Below are 20948 nucleotides of genomic sequence, written 5' to 3' on the forward strand. Positions count from 1 at the left end.
TTTAGTCCCGCCTGTCCTCGCGTCGATCCAGTTCCGCTTCCGGCTGCTTCAGCATTGTAGTGCTCTGGGTCACCATGGGCAAGTCGGATTTTCTGAGCCCCAAAGCTATCGCGAATAGAATCAAGTCCAAAGGGCTCCAGAAGCTTCGCTGGTACTGCCAGATGTGCCAGAAACAGTGCCGTGACGAGGTAAGTGGCTCAGAGTGGCCGCGACTCCAAGGTCCCGCCAGCGACCCTGGTACCCAACCGACGCTGCGCCCCGCTTCGGAGCGTTTTTCCGCGCAGTCTTCCCTAGCCAGAGGCCTGTGAACCCCAGTGCCCTTCGCGCGACGCTCCAGCTCCACCAGAAATGATCCCAGACAGGTACCTACTGATTGCCAGGCTCCGACTTCCCTGGGGTTGGTAAAAATTAGGAACTCACACTGCACTGCTTAATAGAGATACGTACGGGCTTGGGCAAATAAAGTGCCCTATAACTGTTAAAGTGGAGGTAATAACTGTACCTGCCTGCTCTGAGGTTGTCACTGGGTTGTATTTTTGTTTTGTTTTGTTTTTCCCCTTTGAGACTGAGTCTCCCCATAACTTAAATGTCACTATGTCCCGAAGTTCCCACTTGTTACTGCTATCAGGGGGTTAGAGATTCAGTATATAGATTTCAGGAGGTACCTAGCACCTAGAGGAGGTTCCATAGCACCTAGAGGAGGTTCCATAGCACCTAGAAGTTACCCTTAAGTGTTCTACCAAATTTACTTTTTTCCGAAATATTTTATAATAAATTATATAAATGTCAGTATACTTAACCTTTGAAAACTTATGTGATCAACATAACAAAGTAATCGCCCGTTTCATTTCAATATATGTCAAAATGCCACCAATATAGCAAACCTAATAAAAATTCCTTTACATCATCCAATACACTATTTAATTTCTGCTTTATTTTGGAGACAGTGTCTCAGTATGTAACTTTAACTGGCCTGAAACTTCACCATGTAGATAGACCCTGTTCACCTCAAACAAGATCTACCTGCCTCTGCTTCTCTAGAGCTGGTGTCAAAGACAGACCAACCCACTTCATAGTAATGCTTGCTCAGTTGTCTGGTGGTAGTGGTGATGGGGACCAGGAACCTTGCTTGTTAGTGGTACTACAAGTTAATTCAGAATCTTACACATGGCTGGCAAATGCTCTACCACTGAACTACTTCCTTATGCCCCTGTAGTGGTATGTTATTTGCATTTTAATAATTAACTCTTGCCTGAAGGCATAGCTAAAGCTTCTAGAGGTGACACACACCTTTAATTCCAGGATTTGGGAGGCAGAGGCAGATGGATCTCTGTGAGTTCAATGCTACCCTGGGCTACACAAGATCAATGCAGAAACAAATCTGGGTGGCGGCAGCTCACCTTTAATCCCAGTTTTCAGGAGTCAAACACCTTTACTCCCAGCAACAGGGAATATGAAAAGAGAGGAGAGAAGCTCAGTCTGCTTAGTTTGCGGTCACCCAGCCTTGGTAGAGATAAGACTTCTCTAGTGACTTGGCGGCTTTGCTTTTCTGGTTTTTCAGGTTGGACCCCAATTTCTGTCTCTGAGTTTTATTCGTACTACATGCCCCCCTGATTTATATTACTTTTTGATGAGCGTGTGTCACCAAATGTCTACAGATGCCTACTGATGCCAGTTAAGGGCGTACAAGTCTCACACACAACGGGGATCAAAGGGCAACCTGTAGTTGGTTATTTCCTTCTAGCACGAGTGTCCTGGTGATTGAAATGAGGTTGTCAGCATTTGACATGAGCACCCTTACCCACTGAGCTACCTTCCTGCCCTTACCACCTTCCTAATAACTCACACCTTGCTTCTTAATCCCACTGCCACTGGCTAGTTCTCAAAACCCCATCTCTTTTGTTGTTGTTGATTTTTTTGAGACAGGGTTTCTCTGTGTAGCCCTTTCTGACCTGAAACTCTCTCTGTAAACCAGGCTGACCTTAACCTCACAGAGATCCATTCGCCTCTGCCTCCCTCGTGCTGGGATTACAGGTGTGTGCCACCACTGTCCAGCTTCAGACTCCGCCATACTTACTGTCAGTTTTAACCTTTCGTTATCCATGGACCACCTATAATTTTCCCTAATTTGTGCACTACCTGAAAGAAATGGTTATTTCAATTTTACTTCAAAAAAATTTGGTAACAGACAAGTATTGCTTTCCATAAATTAAAATATAAATAAAAAGGAAAACAAAATGTTATTAACTTCTAGAAATCCAAAGGAATGGATTAGGAAAGGTGAAAGGGATATGGCCCTTATGTTCTTCCTCCTCAGTTCTTCTGCATTGCAGGGTAGGAATAGAAAAGGGAACGTGTAAGAGCCAGCATCCTCCTTCCTTTGAGCACCTTTGAAGGAGGAAGGCAGCCAGAATCAAAAGAACCTACAACAAAACAAAACAAAACCCTGACACTTAACGGAAGTAGTCATTCATCCTCTTCTCATGAGAATTTAATTTCAGAATAACTTCTGAGAGTAATAAGTAGGTGCAGGTGTGGTGGTGAACACCTCTAATCCAGCAATCTAGAGGCAGAGATGGGAAGGTCACAAGTTTCAGGCCAGGGTGTCCTAACGCAGTGAGACCTGGTCTCAAAAAAAAAAAAAAAAGAAAAGAAAAAGAAAGAAAGTAAGCTTAGACAAGCAGTCATGGTTTCAGATCCCCAGTCTGTTCGCTCTTGTTCTCCTCTCAGGAAGGGAAAGCCCTTATGTGTATGAGTGCTCTGTTTACGTGTATGCCTGCATCACAGAAGAGGGTACCTGATCCCATCATAGATGGTTGTGAACCACTATGTGGGTTGTTGGAAATTGAACTCAGGACTTCTGCATATGTACTATATGTACTATTGAAATTTCAGGCTCAAATAAAGGTAGAAGTAATTTACTTATACAACAAAGCATATATGTTGATTTTAAGTTATTTATTTATGTCAGAAGAGGCGCTGTATCTCCTGGGCTGGAGTCACAGGCAGTTGTGAGCACCCTGGTGTAGATGCTGGGAACTGGGCTGAACTTTAGGTCCTCTGCAGGAGCAGCTTGTTCTCTTAACCACTGAACCATCTCTAGCTCCCACTTGCTTTTTTTCTTAACAGTCTTAAAAAGCACAGCTAAAATACAGTTAACAAAATTTAAGTAATAGGATAATAAACTAAAGAGGAAGAAAACAAGAGAAAAGAGTGTTTGTAGGGGACACTCAGATATGATCCTTTTTGCTCCATTGCATCTCCCCCCCCCCCCCCCCCCCCCCCCCCCCCCCCCCCGCTCTTGCTAAGAAGCAGGTGCTGGGTAAGAATTAGTTAAATCCCTAGTGAAGTCAGCAGGGTCTGGTAACATTTTAAATGTCTGTTTCACAGTGCAGCTTCCAGTCTCTTGACCTTGACTACCCTGTAATTGACAGGGTTGCAAGACTCAACTCTGGGGAAGCAAAATTTGACACAGGGCTGCAGAGAAGTCTCAGTCAGTACAGTCTTCTCCCACACAAGTGTGAAGACCTGCATTTGGATCCCCAGTACCTGTGTAAAACTAATTACTGAAGGCAGAGGCAAGAGAGCTTACTTGACTCTTCTGAACCTGTGAGCTCCAGGTTCAATGAGAGACCCCATCTTAAAAGAATTAGCTGGAGAGCGACAGGGAAACTTGCTACCCATCTCTGGTTCCCCCAACACATACACACTCACTCAAGCTAGAACATGGTTATAGCTAGTGATTTGATTTCGTAGAAATAATTTATCAGTACTAGAGAAATGGCTCAGTGCTTAAGAGCTCTGGTTACTGTTCCAGAGGACCCAGGTTCTATTTCTAGCACCCCTACCGTCTGTACTTTGGTTCCAGTGGATCCAACACTGTAGCATGACCCCCTTGGGCACGGCGCAGAAGTGGTACACAGGCGTGCATGCAGGCAAAATACCTATAATTTTACAAGTTAAAAAGAATTTATCATTAAAGGGCGCATTTACAGGCTTAATGTCCTACTATGGGGGAGTGTGTGTTATGGAGATGAGAGCTTAACACCCTTTGCATTTTTTGTAGAATGGCTTCAAGTGTCACTGTATGTCAGAATCTCATCAAAGACAGCTGTTGCTGGCGTCAGAAAATCCTCAGCAGTTCATGGATTACTTTTCAGAGTAAGTCACTCAAAGACAGTCTTCCCTCTTAAATGTTACTAAGTTGGCCGTGTAATAGAAATGCTTACAATTTTATATTGAGATCTGTTGTCGCCTACGTTTTGTGATGGCTGGAGTCTCACTGTACTCAGTCTTTGTCTTCTGAAATTAATCAGTGCCATTGTTGCCATAGTGTATCTTAGAACTTCCCTTTTCTTTTAATTCAGCACCGCCTGGCCTCACATCTTTCCCCCTGCAGGGGTTTTGGATGATGCCTTGGGATGAGGTTCCTGAGTTTTTTTTGTGCTTTAGTATTCTCATGGGTATGATGGCACTGATGTGGCACCCTGACCCAGCTGTTGGGCTGCCATGTAGGTCTGGAAGAAGAGTGAGAGAATTAATATTTTTAAAGGACTGAGAAGTGTGTCTAGTACTAATAATGTTTTTTTGTTGATTATTACCAATACTAGCCTTTATTTTTTTTTCTTTCTTTCTTTTTTTTTTAGACACTATTTGTCTGTGTAGCTTTGGAGCCTGTCCTGGAACTCGTTCTGTAGACCAGGTTGGCCTCGAACTCACAGAGATCCACCTGCCTCTGACTTCCAAGTACTGGGATGAAAGGCTTGCGTCACCACTGCCTGGCTTTTTTTTTTTAAAAAAACTAGATACTTTCTGAGAACCCCTTTATACATATGTTAAAGATTCCAAAGGGCTTTTGTTTCTATGGGTGATATGTGTTAACATTTGAAATTAAATTTGAAAAAAGTTAGAAACTCTTATTAGTCTATTTAAAATACTAATATATTTACCCTGTATTCAAGTAAAATAGGAACCTGGGGGAGGACCTAGAGGATAAAATGGTTGCTGTCACATTTGAGGACCAGAGTTGCAATTTGCAGCATCCACAATAAAGCCAAACAGGCATGATGAGAAGCCCATAATCCCAGTGCTCAGGAGGCAGAGACAGTTGATTTCTAGGGCAAGCCACTAACTAGACTTGCTAAATTGCTACGTTCAGCAAGAGTCCCTGCCTCAATAAGTAAAGTGGAGAGCAATCGAGAAAGATACTCAGTTGACCTCTGGCCTCCGTATGTACACAGATTCTGTGTACCTACACTCAAGTGCGTATACATGGGTCTTCGTGTGTGTGTGTGTGTGTGTGTGTGTCCCACCCCTGTTAATTTAAGATCTCACTGTGTGGCCAAGGTTAGTCTTAAACTCACAATCTTCTTGCTTCAGCACCACGAATGCTGGAATTATAGGTATGTTCCACTACACCTGGTGAGATATTTTAATAGAAAAACAAAACCAAAGCAACATAGTATATTTTCCAAATACAAAAACATCTATTTTACATTTTTGTAAACCTCTTCAAATATCACTTAAAAGGCAGCTGAGTTCTCACCTTTTCTTCCACATTTAGCCTGTTATATTGTCTTAGTAGAAGTTACGCTTTGATGCTGCATCAAGAGTGTGTGCAAGCTTCTTAGAGTAGTTATAATACAGATCCCAAAAGACATGTGTATTCTGTTGAATTAAAATCCACTGATCTACATTTTATGTGGATCTTGTACATGTACGTGGTCTTGTAACATATGCGAGTCTCTTGGAAAATATCAGTTGAGTTACAAACACCTTCCTTTCAAATAGTGACCCCACTTAATGTACAGTGTCATCTGATGGTACTCATTAATAGCACAGATGTTGTCAGAACAGCTCTGAGTTTGAGAGGTATGTTGAGCTCACAGTGGCAGGTTCTACTTGACAACATTCTAATCGTGGCTCAGGAGCTCCAGTCTCTTCATTGGCAGCACAACGCCTGTTCTTTACCCCAAACAGCAATCTTACTTTAATTTTGAGGACATGTCTACCAGATGTCCAGTTTGGAATAATGGTAGTTTATGTCTTTCCATCTTTTATGTCCCAGGAGAAAAAGTATTCAGCTCACAGCGCCGTCGCACGGTGCTTTGTCACAGCGGCTGTGATGCTCAGTGGTGGTGGTTCATCTGTAATTCCCAGTTTATCCCAAACTATTAGCAAGGTGATGTTGACGGCTGAGATTTAATACAACCCACAAATTTTACTGCTCCATAGCGACGTGCTAGATAAAGCTAGTCTAAGTTTTCAGTAGTTGGTGTGGTGTTGTAGAGTCCATCATTGTTAGATGGCTTGAGATTACTACCTGGGACCTTCTCTGTATGCTAAGCTCCTGGTGGGTTTACCTTCCATCTTCAGAAAATTTATTTGTGCACTCATTCATTCATTCAGTCATTCATTTATTTGTGTTTTGAAACAGGGTTTTATGTAGTCCTGACTGGCTTGGTACTCAGGCAGTACAGGCTGGTGTCAGATTCAGAACAGTCCTCTTGTCTGAGTCTCCTTAATGCTGGCATGACAGGTTTCTGCCATGAAACCCATTTTCTTTCCATTGCTTTTAACTTTGTCAATGTAAAAAACCACAACGACAAAGGAAAATTTGTTTTATCTGTGCACTACCTAAAACAGTCTTGAATAGCACTGGATGCTCAGGCCACACACTGGGAAAGAGCATTGTGACAAGTGCTGGACTCTTCTTGCCTCCGCGTGTTGTCCACAGCGCCGTCTGCTGTCAGCTGCCCCGCATGGCTTTTCCCGTCTTCATCTTCCTTGGTCTGTCTCCAGTGGGTAATGCTTGAAACTCCTCACTGCCACACTTCCCTCTGTGTTCTCCCGCGGCCCTCTTCCTTCTTCTTCCTTCTTAGCTCCTCAAATAGCGGAAAGTTCTCTGGAAGTTTTAGGATTCTCTCATCTTTTGGTCCCATCCCACAGTCACCTTAAGTCACATGTCACCATAAATCACACTCTTTTCAACTGTTGCCTTTATGGTCAGGTGTCTCCTAAATCCCTCCCCCCTTAAATCTTGACGTTCTTTTCTAACATCTGTCCTAAGTTACACATGTTTTTTTTTTTTCCCTTGACAGCTCTGCTTTTCTGAAAGCTCGTTCAGAATCATCATTTCTATTATTTTTATTTTAAAAATTGATTTTATGTGTATGAATGTCTTGCCTGCATGTATGTATGTGTACCATGCTCATGACTGATGTGTGGAGGTCAGAAGAGGGCAGTGGATCTCCTGGAACTGGAATTAGGACGGTTGTAAGTTGGGAATCAAACCTGGGTCCTTCACAAGAGCAACAAGTACTCTAAACCACTGAGCAATCTCTCCAGACCCAGAGTCAGCATTTCTGAAGTTGAACTCAGTATGCTATCCTCAGTGTCAACTAGTAGAACCCCTAGTCCACTTGGAATCCTTCTTATCTATTGTATGTGATGCCCTTCAAACTCAGGTCCTTTCCATTCCTTCTGTCTAGTATTGGTTCCCAGCATTTCTCACTTGAATCACTTTCATGGTTCCTCACTGTTCCAGCTTGCAGCTTTAGCCACTGCTGTTCCTGTTCTACCCAATGTTCTACAAACAATTGTGTGTACAGGCTTAGCTTTGATTTAAAACAATGGCAGACCCATACCCAGCTTCTCATTCAGGAAATTTTGGATGGGGCCAGAGACTTTACATTTCTGTGACATTCCCAAGTGATGGTGTTACTGTTCTCTGCTGCCCACCATGATTTTCTCCCTCCTTCCCCCTCCCTTCCTGCCTCCCTCACTTCTTCTCTTCCTCTCTCCCATCATTTTCCTTTTGAGTATAGGTTAAATTTTTTTTAAGTTAGCATGTAAAGCATTGATTTTCCTCATAACTTTAAAACGTTATTGTACTGTCTCATAATTCACAATTCTCCTACTGGCATCCTCTCCTCCTTGTCCTCCACTACTTGTCTCATTCCCTTTTCCCCCAAGTAATCCACTCTTCCATTTTCTGGGCGCATGTCTTCTGTTACCCTCTTTTTTCCTCTCCTTTACAATCTTATCATCCTCTCTTATGAGCCCCATCAGGATTCATTTTACTCCCCTATGCACACACACACACACACACACACACACATTTAAATCTAAGTTTCATATGAGAGAAAACTTCATATTTTTCTTTATGATCTAGCTTAACATGATTTCTGTTTCTGTCCTTTTTGTCTTTGCAAATGTTATGATTTCATTTTTCTTTTAAAAATTATTTATTTTATGTGTATGAGTATTTTGCTTGTGTGGACTCAAAGAGGGTGTCTTTGGAGTCAAAGACAGTTTAGCTGTGTGGTTTCTGGGAATCAAACCTGGGTCCTCAAGGGTAGCAGCTACTACTGTTATTGACTGAGCCATCTCTCAGCCCCTTTATTTTCCTTTATGACTGTATAATTCATGATTATGATTACAGAGTTTAATTAATTTTTTAAACTTATGTTATTTGGGTTGGAAATGCTTTTCTATTGCTTGCTGGAAACTAGATTTGTAAGACATGACATTCAAGATGTCAAAAATTGGATCAGACTTCGTCTTCAAGCCACATCTTCTTCCCTCGTGTTATTCTGCTTCTGCTCATCCTTACTATTATCCTAAATTCCAGCCAACGTCAAATAAGTGTCGCCTTTCAAACACACCCTGTGGTCTGTTAAGAAGGAATGGGCTTCCCTTTTGGCCTTTGAATCATATTTCACTGTCCATATTAAAGTCCCCTCTGACAATGCCCTCAAATTTGTTTATGATATTTTGTTAAATTTCTTTTTTTAGTTGACTTTATTAGAACTGCTTGAAAGTTAAGATGTGACGTCCTGGACAGAGTGGTATTATTATACCATAATAGTCAGTAGTCATTAGAACAAAGACCCTATGATGAACCTAAAGACATGGACTAGCTTTTACCATGGCTGCTCCTAAGGCCAAGCATTTCAACTCCAGGCTAATCTTTGCAGTTCTTTCTATGTTCACGTTAAAGGTTTATAGCACATTGGCACATAGTAACATAGATGGTTGATGTGACATCTGATCACAAAAGTTTATGATTGCTTAAACTTCAAGAAGATGGCGTTTTATGTTTGTAGCAAATACCATAATGTTTTCATTTCTTTCATCTCTAGAGAATTCCGAAATGACTTCCTGGAACTTCTGAGGAGACGCTTTGGTAAACATCTTAAATATTTTATAAATAACAATTTCATAATCGTGTGGGGTTTTCAGGCTCAACGGTGTCACTTCTTTTTCAGGCACTAAGAGAGTCCACAACAACATTGTCTACAATGAATACATCAGCCACCGAGAGCACATCCATATGAATGCCACTCAGTGGGAAACGCTGACCGACTTCACCAAGTGGCTGGGCAGAGAGGGTAAGAGGAGAGCAGTGAACTGGTCTTTCATGGCTTTATTTCTGTGAGAGAAGTCATTGTCAGTTTCTGTCTGATTTTATGGAAAATAAGATCTCTAGGGCAATTAGGAAAGCAGGAGGGAACCTACTATTCCATAGTTACTTCGTTATATGCCGCTTTTGTCTCTTATTTTTTGAAGCTGGGACTTACATAGCCTAGGCTGCAATGGAAATTATGATTCTCTTGCCTCTGCTTCCCAGGGGTGGGGTTACAGGTTTTGGATGCGCAGTGGCCAGCTTGAGGACTTCTTTTGACAGTGCACTGCAGCATTCTGTAGAAGGCACCTTCCATCACTGTGACAAAATATCTAAGAAAATTGGTTTTGACTCGCAGTTGGTGAGAATTCGCTTCACGAACTCTTGACTCCTGTGCTTCTGGGCCTGAAGTGAGGGAGAAGCTTCATGCCAGGGGCACATGATGAGGCAGAGGAGGGCAAGAGGGCTAGGGTGAGATGCGCCCTTCCAGAGTGGCCCAGTGGCCGCTTCCCCCGCCAGCCTTACCTGTTAGTCTCTACCACTTCTCAGTAGTGCTATCAGAATAAAGTTTGTGAATGGGGTAATTCACCAATGAGGTCAGAGCCTGCAGATCCAGTCACTTCACAATGATGGAGACCAAGCTCTCAACACATGAGCTCTGTGAGACAGTTCGTATCCAATCCATAGTATTTGTATTTAGTTTGTTCTTAGCAGTCCAGTGACCTGAGATTGATCCTTAGGACACACATGGTAGGAGAGAACCAACTCCTGAAAGTTTCATACCTCCATGTGTATGTCCACACACATACATACCTGTGCACCACACATACATACACATTTTTACCACATATACTTGTATGCCACACATGTACAAATAAAAGTAATAAAAATTATTTTAAAAGTTATTAGCAGCCTTTTCCATTCTTTCTTTTCCTTCTCTTCCATATTCACCCCCGCTCATCCCATCATTTATGTGCTGAGACAGAGGCTCACCGTGTACTCCAGTCTACTCTAGAGCTCAGTATGTGCCCCAAGTTGGCCTGCACTCATGGCTGTCCTTCTGCTTCAGCCTCCCAAGTGTTGGGTTTATAGCATGACGACAGCACTCAGCTTTATAATCCTCTTTAGGAAATGTTTCATGGTCTATCTCAAGGTGATTGTTTAAGTTGCTTTTTTTTTCTCCCATCTCTAATCTTCATATGATGATGAGAAATTAGGAAGAAACTTGGTGTCAGTATTTTTCTTATTTATAGTGTTACTTTATTCTAAGTTAACAGATCCTTCTGTATTCACTAGACAGTAAGAACTCTGGTGCAGGTGGATAGTTGTTCTGGGGCATCTCTTGTTTAGCTGTCACCTCAGTGTAGCTATGTAAGCATGGAAGTGAAAACTCCCTGTGTTTCGGAGCTTTGTGTTTGAGGATACTTGGTTGTAGTTACTGAATGAGTAAATGTGCAGAGATGGAACACAGTGTGCTTGCAGTTTTCTTTGGATATATACAAAGTCACGCTGGGTTTCTTGTTTTTCTTTTTTTTCCCCCAAGGCTTGTGTAAAGTGGATGAGACACCAAAAGGCTGGTATATTCAGTACATAGACAGAGACCCAGAAACTATTCGCCGGCAGCTGGAATTGGAAAAAAAGAAGAAGCAAGATCTTGACGATGAAGAAAAAACTGCCAAATTCATTGAGGAGCAGGTGAGAAGAGGTCTGGAGGGGAAAGAGCAGGAGACGCCTGTTTTTACAGAGTTAAGCCGAGACAATGATGAAGAAAAAGTTACATTCAATCTGAATAAAGGAGCAGGTAGCTCAGCAGGAGCAACATCGTCCAAGTCAAGCTCTTTGGGACCAAGTGCACTGAAAACCCTTGGGAGTGCAGCATCAGTGAAACGAAAAGAGTCCCAGAGCTCAGCTCAGCCTGCAAAGAAGAAAAAGAAGTCTGCTCTGGACGAAATCATGGAGATTGAAGAGGAAAAGAAAAGAAATGCGCGAACAGACTCCTGGCTACAGCCTGGCATCATTGTAAAAATTATAACCAAGAAACTTGGAGAGAAATATCACAAGAAAAAGGGTGTCGTTAAGGAAGTGATTGACAGATACACAGCTGTGGTGAAGATGATTGACTCTGGAGACAGGCTGAAACTGGACCAGACTCATTTAGAGACTGTCATTCCTGCACCAGGGAAGAGAATTCTAGTTTTAAATGGTGGCTACAGGGGAAATGAAGGCACTCTAGAATCCATCAATGAAAAGGCTTTTTCAGCCACGATAGTCATTGAAACTGGACCTCTGAAAGGACGCAGAGTTGAAGGTATTCAGTATGAGGACATATCTAAACTTGCTTGAGCTTGAAAATTTGTTAACAATACATTGAAATTGTAAAACATCAAATTGGTGTTAGTCAAGGTACTATGTAACTCTACTGTGTTAGGGAATTCATTTCATATAAAAAATGGATCTATTTAAATACTACTGGATAGTTGTTTGGGTAAATTTATAATGAAATCTAATGTTTTTTAAATGTCAAAACTGTCTTTATCTTTGTTCCTTTTTCTTTCATAATACACCCTTGATGGTTTTTTTTTTTTGTTTTTTTTTTTTTTTAACCATCATTAAAGAATACTTTAGTAAAGTTTCATGTAAGACAATTTGGAAAAAGCCAGTTCTTATACCACATTAGTGTCTGTGTGTTTCTAATCAGGCAAGCTTGACCTTCATTCTGATGAATCATTGGAGTCACTTATCTTTTGCTAAAATAAGACCAGTGAAAGATGTCACTTTATTTTATTAAAAAATCCTTTAGAGTCTGTTGAGGTGGCTCAGCTGCTAAGAGTACCAACTTTTCTTCCGGAGAATCCACTTTCACTTTCCAGCATCCACCTAGTGGCTCAGAACCATCCATAACCCCAGTCCCGGATCCTGTGCCCTTTTATGGCCCGGATCCTATGCTCTCTTATGGCCTTCGTGAGCACTGCATGACATCCTGTACAGATGTCCATGCCTGCTGAACACCCATATACGTAAAATCTTTCAGTTGCTTTTGTGCCCTACCTTTGGTTTCTCTGGGCCTTATTGGAAAAAGAAAATGTCTTGGAACATTCGTCTAAGGGGGTGCCTAACTGGTGGCCCATAGGTTGTAAGAACATAACGTTCTTTTATTTTCTGTGACCATTGGGTCATGATGTTGTCATTTACAAAGTTCATACTTGAGAACCAGGCAATCAGGTTACAATTAAATACACACACACACACACACACATATATATATACATACATTTAATAAGATACTGCTTAATTCTATTGATTTAGGATTTTTTTTCTCTAGAGTTTAAAAGAACTATTTGTTCATGTGATGTGCATGTAAGTGGTTGTATGTGTACCACCTATGTTCAGGACTCTGCACAGGTCAGAAGAGGGCATTGGATCTCTTAGACCTGGAGTTACAGATGATTGTGAGCTGACACATGTGTGTTGGGAACTGGACTTGGACCCCTCTGCAAAAGCAGAAATGCTCTTCACTGCTGGGCCAACTCTCCAACTCTTTGCATTTCCAGTTTTTATCTTAAAGAAAACTGACTTAGTTTATAGTCACTTTACAACAGTCTTTAAAACTTTGAAAAAAAACTCGTAACTCAGGTATAATCTCAATTGAGATTTGTTTTTCTCAATTAAGTTTTCCCATTTATTTAAGATGAAATTCACATTTTATTGGTTTAATGGTAACTGTGTGATTGATATTTTGGCCAAGCTTATGAACACAAGCCACGTGAGACCAAAAGATAGCTAATATATCTCACAAGGAGCAGGTCAGTGTTAGTTGGCTGAGATCTCAATTGTTCATCCTGTATATAACTAAGTATCAAGTTGTAAGTTGTTTATGGCATCTTCCAAAGAATGATCAGACTTACTTAGGAGGAAAACCGTCCTTTTCCAGCTGTTCCCACTAAGTGCTTGGCTTTACTTGAAATATAAGATTGACAATTCATTTAAAATAGAGAATAAAAAAAAAGAAAAGAAATCAACATATTTCTGGTGTCAAGAGGGATTACATTTGACAGCTACTGATGAAAGTTAATTTTATAGGAAAAGAATGTTGAAATACCCACTTTCAAAGTTTGGTCACCTGAGTTACATGTATGAGGCTGATTCTATAGAAGAGTGTTGGGTGTTTTGTTTTGGTGTTTTCGAGACAGGGTTTTTCTGTAGCTTTGGAGCCTGTCCTGGAACTAGCTCTTGTAGACCACGTTGGCCTCGAACTCACAGTGATCCGCTGCCCTCTGCTTCCCGAGTGCTGCGATTAAAGGCAGGTGTGCACCACCACCCGGCTATAGAAGAGTTTTATAGAACTGTTACCCCAAATTTTGCACATAAATGTCTGTCCAGTTTTGGCAGTACTCTTCCTACAACACGGGAGTTCAGTGTAGATCTCTGTCATGAAGCAGCTGTGATGCAGGAATATCCCCTGTTTATTGTCAGTATTCACCCAAAGTTTTCCAACTGAGCCTTCTGTGTAATAACAGCAAGTGTGTGCTTAATCTCAGTGCTGAGGTGACATTTAACAGCAAGTAGACAGGTTTTCCCTGTAAACACCAACTCCTGGGGTTGGCCTCAGTGGCATCTTGACTCTCCAACCACTTCCTGGGTGTCATCTCTATGAACACACATAATCTGAAAACAAACTCCTGAGACATATGTAGAAGGAAAGGAGCTGCTTGTTCATCTAGGCCACCCGGCTAGTTTAGTCCCAAAATAACCATACAGAAACTATTATTTAAATCACTGCTTGGCTCATTAGCTCTAGTTTCTTATTGACTAATTCTTACATCTTAATTTAACCCATTTCTATTCATCTGTGCATCGCCACATGGCAGTGGCTTACTGAGTAAAATTCCCAGCGTCTGTCTCCAGCAGATCCATGGTGTCTCTCTGACACTGCCCTTCTTCCCTGCCAACATACAGCCTAGCTTTTTCTGCCTAATTCTGTTCTTCCCTGCCATAGGCTCAAAGCAGTTCTTTATTAATCAATGAAAGCAACACATAGGCAGAAGGACCTCCTACACCAGACGTGTTTGCAAATGTTTATTTTCTTCAGATGGGTTAGCATGTCTTTTAGACCGCTTTAATATCTGGGTTTGTTTTGAATTGCTGGAGCCGAGGCATAGCTGCAAAAAGTGTCAAGGGAGAAAATGTACACATACAACTTCCAAAACCCTAAACCATTAAGGCCGCTTGAGAAAGCTATAAAGCTGAGGTACGAAGTAATCTTTGTAGTGCCCATCGATGAAACCTTTCCCACTGTTGTGCACAAACCAGCAGGGCACATCCGTTCCAAACACTATATCCATCCTGTAGTCCTTCTGTAAGCCTCTGAAAGGAAATGGTGTGTATGCTTAGGGAAAAGACAGCACAGAAACAAGGCACAGCCGGAGACAAGGCAGCTCTTTGTCCCTTCCTACTGTATACTCACCCCCACTCCTTTTCTGCCCCCACCCAAGTTAAAAGAGGTGTCAGTGTCTGGGTTGGTGCAAGAACAGAGTAATCAGTGTGTCATCAGATAATTAAGACAACCCTCCTAGGAGCTGGCCTACAGGGGTGCTTCCACCAGGGTAACAGTAGCAAATGAACAGCAAAGAAGGGAAAGGCTAAATAGAACTCAGTGCCATAGCTAATCCGTGCTCTCTGATGAATCCGAGGCGCCTCCTCAGTTTATGGGTGTGTTTTCATTAAGGGTGATGCCAGCTATTTATGAGCAAATTCAAGTCTTCCCCATGGAGGATAAAGAAGCTAGTATTTAAAAACACATATGGCACGTTGCCATTAGTGAGCCTTCAGAGAATGGAGCGAGGCCCTTTCAGTTTCTTTTGCTCATCGGCAGAGGCACAGGAGTTCGAGAAAGGCTCGGGTCTGCCTACGATGTAAGGCAATTGCTGCGTAGCCGCAGCATTTCTCCATGCGTGCTGATGTCTAGTAACTCAGCCAATACTGTTTGGGTGGTGTACTCAGAATCCACCGTTTAGTTCATGTGTCTATATTGTGGTGTCATATATCATATATTTTTGTGATTTAATTTTCACTGTAAAGTTACATTTTAATTATGTGGAAGATAATAGCATTTCTGTACTGTTATATCTAATAAGGAAAACAAACTGCTTTATAAAATATCAAAAAGACGAAAATGTTTTAAAATGATATTAAATTAAGCATGAGGGAGATAACTGAACAAGAAAGAGGAGGAAAATTCAAAGATTTATAATTTATGCTCGGAATGTTAAATTCCCACTTCAATATGAAGCATATGGATGTGAGCCGTGTTAGAAAAACTGTCCCAAAATACACTCAGTCTGTCCATTTTCAAGAAGCCCTTACATAAAATATGCACACTTTCTCTAGCACTGGGCTTCCTGGATATTTTATGACCTTTTTCTTTGGCCAGCATTTTCAATTACTCAGTTTCTGACTGTAGGGCTCTAACATGTGGAGGGGAGCACTAGATTCATTCATTTTGGCATTTCATGGTGTTGTGCACATACGTGTGCTCATTACTTGCATTTAATCTGGGCTATCTGAGCCGTCCTTTGGCTAATATTGTTTGTGTGTCTGTTGTCAATGACTTGTGGCGTTTGGCAGGGTCTCATGTGCCTTCTGCATCCAAGGCCTACCTGGTGACGGTCAGCTTGTGGCCTTTCACGTCCATGCTCGCCTCTGGTTTTCCTGGATCTTTTCCTGGTCTCTCATTGAAGATAAGTATGCTCGGCTCATTCATGAACTGCCCTAATGACGCAAAGCACAGACGTTAATTCACGTGGAATCCTAGGCCTGTCCTTGGGTTCAAGTGACATTTTGGTTCTCCCCCTTGGAATCCCTTTATACTTGATGCTGGTCTATTAGACCGTCGGTGGGCTGCTGCTCTCCTGATGGCAGCAGACTGAGTAGGCATTGGAGCGTGTAGCTCAGATCACAGGAATAGGGCGGCTTGAATACCACATACTTACATCTGAACCCTTAAACTACCTGCATGTCATAGACCTAAGTCACCTCTCTTCAGTCACAGAAAAAAGTCTTTGCACAATTTGTACCCTGTTTTGTCACTTGTCTTGCCACATCCGTGTCACTAGGCATCTGGTGTTGGCTGTCGCATTCCCTGGTCACCTTGCTGTGTTGGGCCCTCTGTTCTTGTAGCCATACCGGCCACCTTCCCAACTTCCCTCCCACCCCCCAGACAGGGTTTCTCTGTATATCCCTGGCTGTCCTAGAACTCACTTTGTAGACCAGGCTGGCCTCAAACTTACAGAGATCTGCCTGCCTCTGCCTCTGCTTCCCAAGTGCTGGGATTAAAGATGTGCGCCACCACCTACCCACTACCACCTTTACCTACTACCACCTTCCCAACATCTAATTGTAATTGTCAAAGTCACTGCCTGCATTACATTCTCCTTCCTTCCTACCTACCTACTTACCTACCTACTACCACCTTTACCTACCTACTTACCTACCTACCTACCTACCTACCTACCTACCTACTACCTTTACCTACCTACCTACCACCTTTACCTGCCTACCACCATCTTCCCAGCTTATAATATAGTTGTCAAAGTCAGTGCCTGCATGTCCATGGTTGAGATGCTTACCTAAGAGTCCATGTGCACTGGGTGAAAACTTGTTTGTGGGGGGAATGTAGATCCCCAGAAAGTCCACATTGACTGGATGCTTCTTCCACACATGATGCAACAGGACAGAAAAGAACATCTCCTTATTCAGGGTGAGTGTCACAGACTTTTCTTTCTTCACAGAGATAAGTACCCTATGTAAAAGTCAACACAGAACTAGTTTCTAGACGGTTCCAGAACAGACATTGTATTAAATGTTAAATTATTTTATCTATTTACTGGGTGTTATCTGTGTGTGTGCACATGTGTGTAGTGCATGTCAGAAGAGGACAACCTGCAAGGGTTTGTTCTCTCCATCCACTATGTGGGTCCTAAGATTGAACTCGGGTAATCAATCTCAGCATCAAATGTCTTTAAACACTGAGTCATCTTACCATCCCCAGAGCAGACATTTTTAAAGCAGGTCATTCTCGAGCCTAATACAGACTCTCCATTGAGAGCACCACCATGTCCGTGCTATGGGATATTGCATATCTATAACAGTCAGTGAGCAGGGAAGACACTCTTGCATAAAATGCAGTCATACTGCTTAGAGCATACTTTCTGATGTAGTCAACTAAAGATTTCCATGGATGGATCTGCTTACTGACACAACACACATGTGTTGAGCACTTACTGTATGCCATGCACTGTGGCTTCTCAGTAAGACACAGTGCACTTTGGAAACAATTTCTGGTGCCAGGGATAGCAAAGTGGATGAGAACAACTTCCCTGAACCTCGACTTCCATGTATTTACAATGATGACTGTATGTTCTTTGCTGACATTGAGCATGGGCTTATTTCTGCAGCCATGTTTTAAGGGCAGATGGGAATCAAGATGAAACACTACTTGCCTCTGATTCCCAAGACGAGCTGTATCTGACCAGGACAAGCGAGATGTAAAAGAACCATTGTTCAGGGTGATGGTCTCTGTGCTGATTTCTATTTTCATGTCTTCTTTTTGGAAGTAAAATCCAAGTTTTCCAAAGTACGTTTTTAGTTTTCCATTCTCTGCCTTCTTGGCACCGATAAGCTGACCATTGACTAAAATCCCTGGAAGTGAAAAGATGCTTTCTCTCTTGGGCTCCATATGTTAGCCCCACAGTTTGTATTTACAAAATTTAACAAGAAAACGTTTTTTCATAATACAGTATTTTTCTTTATAGAATTTTATTTTGCAGTTAATATTTTTATTATAAAATAAATCAAAATAACATCATCTAGCTCATGCTCAAATATACGTTTTTTTAAAATATTTATTTATTTATTATGTATACAATATTCTGTCTGTGTGTACGCCTGCAGGCCCTTAGAGGGCACCAGACCCCATTACAGATGGTTGTGAGCCACCATGTGGTTGCTGGGAATTGAACTCAGGACCTTTGGAAGAGCAGGCAATGCTCTTAACCTCTGAGCCATCTCTCCAGCCCCCTCAAATATACGTTTTAAGCTATAACTGAAATGCTTGATATATAATTTGATTTCTCACTAATAAAACTTTTAAAACTGTAAAATATCTAATGAGCTGAAAAAGAAAGGAATCCCAGGTGGTCAGAGGAAGCATAGCCATGATGCAAATAGTTAATTCAAATATAATTTGCTTTTATGTTACCTGATTCTGGATCAGACACCAGGCTAAGGATTTTTCCAGGTTCTGAGTCAATATTAAAACAAATATTCTTTTGGCTTTTAGGCAGGTAAATGATGAAGTGAGGGTCATTTTCCACTAGAAAATACACAAGGAAAATATAAACAAAATTACAGAAAGGAAGATTATTTGTGTCGTTTTTTTTTGTTTGTTTTGTTTTGTTTTGTTTTTGAGAAAGGATGCAGCTTTGTAGCCCAGGCTGTCCTTGAATCTATGATCTTCTTATCCTGCAGAATGCAGATTACAGGCATGCATTTGCATTTAACTCCTGTTACTTCCTTTCATCCTTGAAACCACTTAGTTCAGATCAAGTGGTAACAACTACTTGGTTCCTTGATTTATGTCAGAGCTGGGCACTAGAGGGCATTGTTAAAGGGTGAAACAAAGGCTGCTTTGAAAAGAAATGATGGTCACCTTTTCCTTCTATATAAATACAGTGCTTGTGATGTTTGGCTAAGAATGCCCCGCACCCAGATTCATATATTTGAATGCTTAGTCACCAGGGAGTTGCACTCCTTGAGAAGGATTAGGAAGTGTAGCCTTGTTGGAGTAGGTGTGGTCTTTTTGGAGGAGGTGCCACACTGATGCTGGCCTTTGAGGTTTTAAAAGCCCAGAGCCAGTATCTCTCTCTGCTGCCTGTGGATCCAGGTGTAGGATTCTCAGCTACTTCTCCAGCACCATATTTGCCTGTGTGTCACCGTGCTCCCTGTCATGATAGTAATAGACTAAACCTCTGAAACTGTAAACGAGCTCTCAATCAAATGCTTTTTTTTTTTTTTTTAAACAAGAGTTCATGTGTTCATGGTGTTCCTTCACAGGACTAGAACACCGACTAAGACTGTTTGCTTGAATATAATTGTTTTAGGGAAGACAGTGGTTATTTCTGACATCCTGCTTTTCTGAAATCCTGTCAGGTCAGTAAACTATCCACTCGGTCCTACTATATTGAATTGATGAGTTTCTAGGCAAATTTAATCTAGTCATTGTAGCTTTAACTTTCAATCGGGTTGGAAATAGGTTGAAGATCTCCATGGTGACTTTATACATTCTTGAAATCCTAAAGTTTATAATACTAGCTGGATTTTGTTGAATGTCTACATATGAGAATCTTATTTTATAACTACTCTGTAACCATTACCCCATATTGCAGGTAGGATAACTGAGACCAGAGAAGTTTCAGTGTATGGCCCATGGTCACATGGGAAGAGTTGGCCCCCAGGATGGTCTGATTCAAGGCTAGTCTTGTTATTGGATCAAACAGCAGACTAGAGGTGGAAGAAGCCGTAAGGTCTTACTGGGAAGATCATTTTAAAATAGGCTGTCTTGTCCTTTCTGTTGCAAAACGCTTTAGTCTGCAAAGTGACAGTGTGCATGGCTCATATGCTGGACGTCTTAGTATGTCCTGTTCTTGGGACCATTCACTGTGCAAGCCCTGCTCACCAATCTTCCACACAGGGGCCCTGCTCAGGAGTGTGGCTCTAAGGAGCACTATCAGCAAAACAGAAACACCAAATCATTTGGGGCCACAAACAATACTTTTAGAGATAAAGCACAGGAAGTGAGACAAAAAGCTACTTAACATGTTCACCCTAAGTCCTTGCTGTTTCCTTATCACAAAAGGATGCTTGGTGTGTGTAGATAAACAATCAGTCTCTCTCTTTCTCCCTCTCTCCCTCCTTCCTTCCCTTTCCCCGCAACCGCTTTACTGTGATATGAAATCTAGGGTTTTGCACACACTAGGTGTGTGCCCATTCACTGAGTGACGCCCTCAACCATTCTTTTGGGAGATGGGGTATTATTATATGGTCCATGTTCACCTCAAACTCAAGGTTCTGCTTTCACCTTGAGTGCTGAGATAAGAGGTGCCACCCACCCAGCCTGGAGTTAATGTCTTTTTAATAATTTTATTTTGTTTTAATTTTAATTTATTGTTCTATGAGACAGGGTTTTCCTGGATCGCCCATGTTAGCCTTACATCTATGATCTTTATACATTAGTTAGGCATTGCCAGCCCATGTTGCTGTGCTGGCTTCACAGTCTTAAAACATCAGTCCTGAAGCTTCTTTCATCTTTAAAAAGTTTATATTTATTTACTTAGTGTGTGTATATACATATGGGCCTGTGTCTATGTGGAGCAGGCATGTGGAGTTCAGAGCATAAGTTGTGCTAGTCTCTTCTCTCCTACCAAGTGGGTTCCAGGATTGAACTCAGGATATTAGGCTTGTTAGCAAGTGCCTTTATCCTCTGAGC

The 20948-nt window shown here is 41.7% G+C and overlaps 2 protein-coding genes across 2 annotated transcripts in view; one reads left to right on the top strand and one right to left on the bottom strand.

Moving 5' to 3' along the window:
* The first annotated feature begins 21 nt into the window (after nt 1-21).
* On the top strand, nt 22-11932 carry Kin (Kin17 DNA and RNA binding protein). The gene is made up of 5 exons (XM_038332526.1): nt 22-188; nt 4067-4161; nt 9144-9187; nt 9270-9392; nt 10950-11932. The coding sequence occupies exons 1-5, from the start codon at nt 75-77 to the stop codon at nt 11747-11749; spliced, it is 1176 nt and encodes a 391-aa protein (XP_038188454.1). The 5' UTR covers nt 22-74; the 3' UTR covers nt 11750-11932.
* A 2537-nt stretch (nt 11933-14469) lies between these two features.
* The window catches only part of Itih2 (inter-alpha-trypsin inhibitor heavy chain 2), a 37866-nt gene continuing 31387 nt past the window's right edge, over nt 14470-20948 (bottom strand). The window contains exons 17-21 of the mRNA XM_038335563.2: nt 18663-18776; nt 17905-18103; nt 17032-17204; nt 16063-16174; nt 14470-14770 (exon numbers count right to left, since the gene is read on the bottom strand). Of these exons, the coding sequence (XP_038191491.1) occupies nt 14623-14770; nt 16063-16174; nt 17032-17204; nt 17905-18103; nt 18663-18776 (746 nt within the window). The 3' untranslated portion in view covers nt 14470-14622. The remainder of the gene's footprint in view (nt 14771-16062; nt 16175-17031; nt 17205-17904; nt 18104-18662; nt 18777-20948) is intronic.

Source organism: Arvicola amphibius, chromosome 6 (genome assembly GCF_903992535.2).
Source record: "Arvicola amphibius chromosome 6, mArvAmp1.2, whole genome shotgun sequence".
NCBI lineage: Eukaryota > Metazoa > Chordata > Mammalia > Rodentia > Cricetidae > Arvicola > Arvicola amphibius.

Bases quoted from the DNA above. Each gene is read 5' to 3' on its own strand.
- Kin (XM_038332526.1), top strand. From the start codon at position 75: ATGGGCAAGTCGGATTTTCTGAGCCCCAAAGCTATCGCGAATAGAATC. The intron at 189-4,066 runs GTAAGTGGCTCA...CATTTTTTGTAG, and splicing joins AGAAACAGTGCCGTGACGAG to AATGGCTTCAAGTGTCACTG. The intron at 9,188-9,269 runs GTAAACATCTTA...CTTCTTTTTCAG, and splicing joins ACTTCTGAGGAGACGCTTTG to GCACTAAGAGAGTCCACAAC.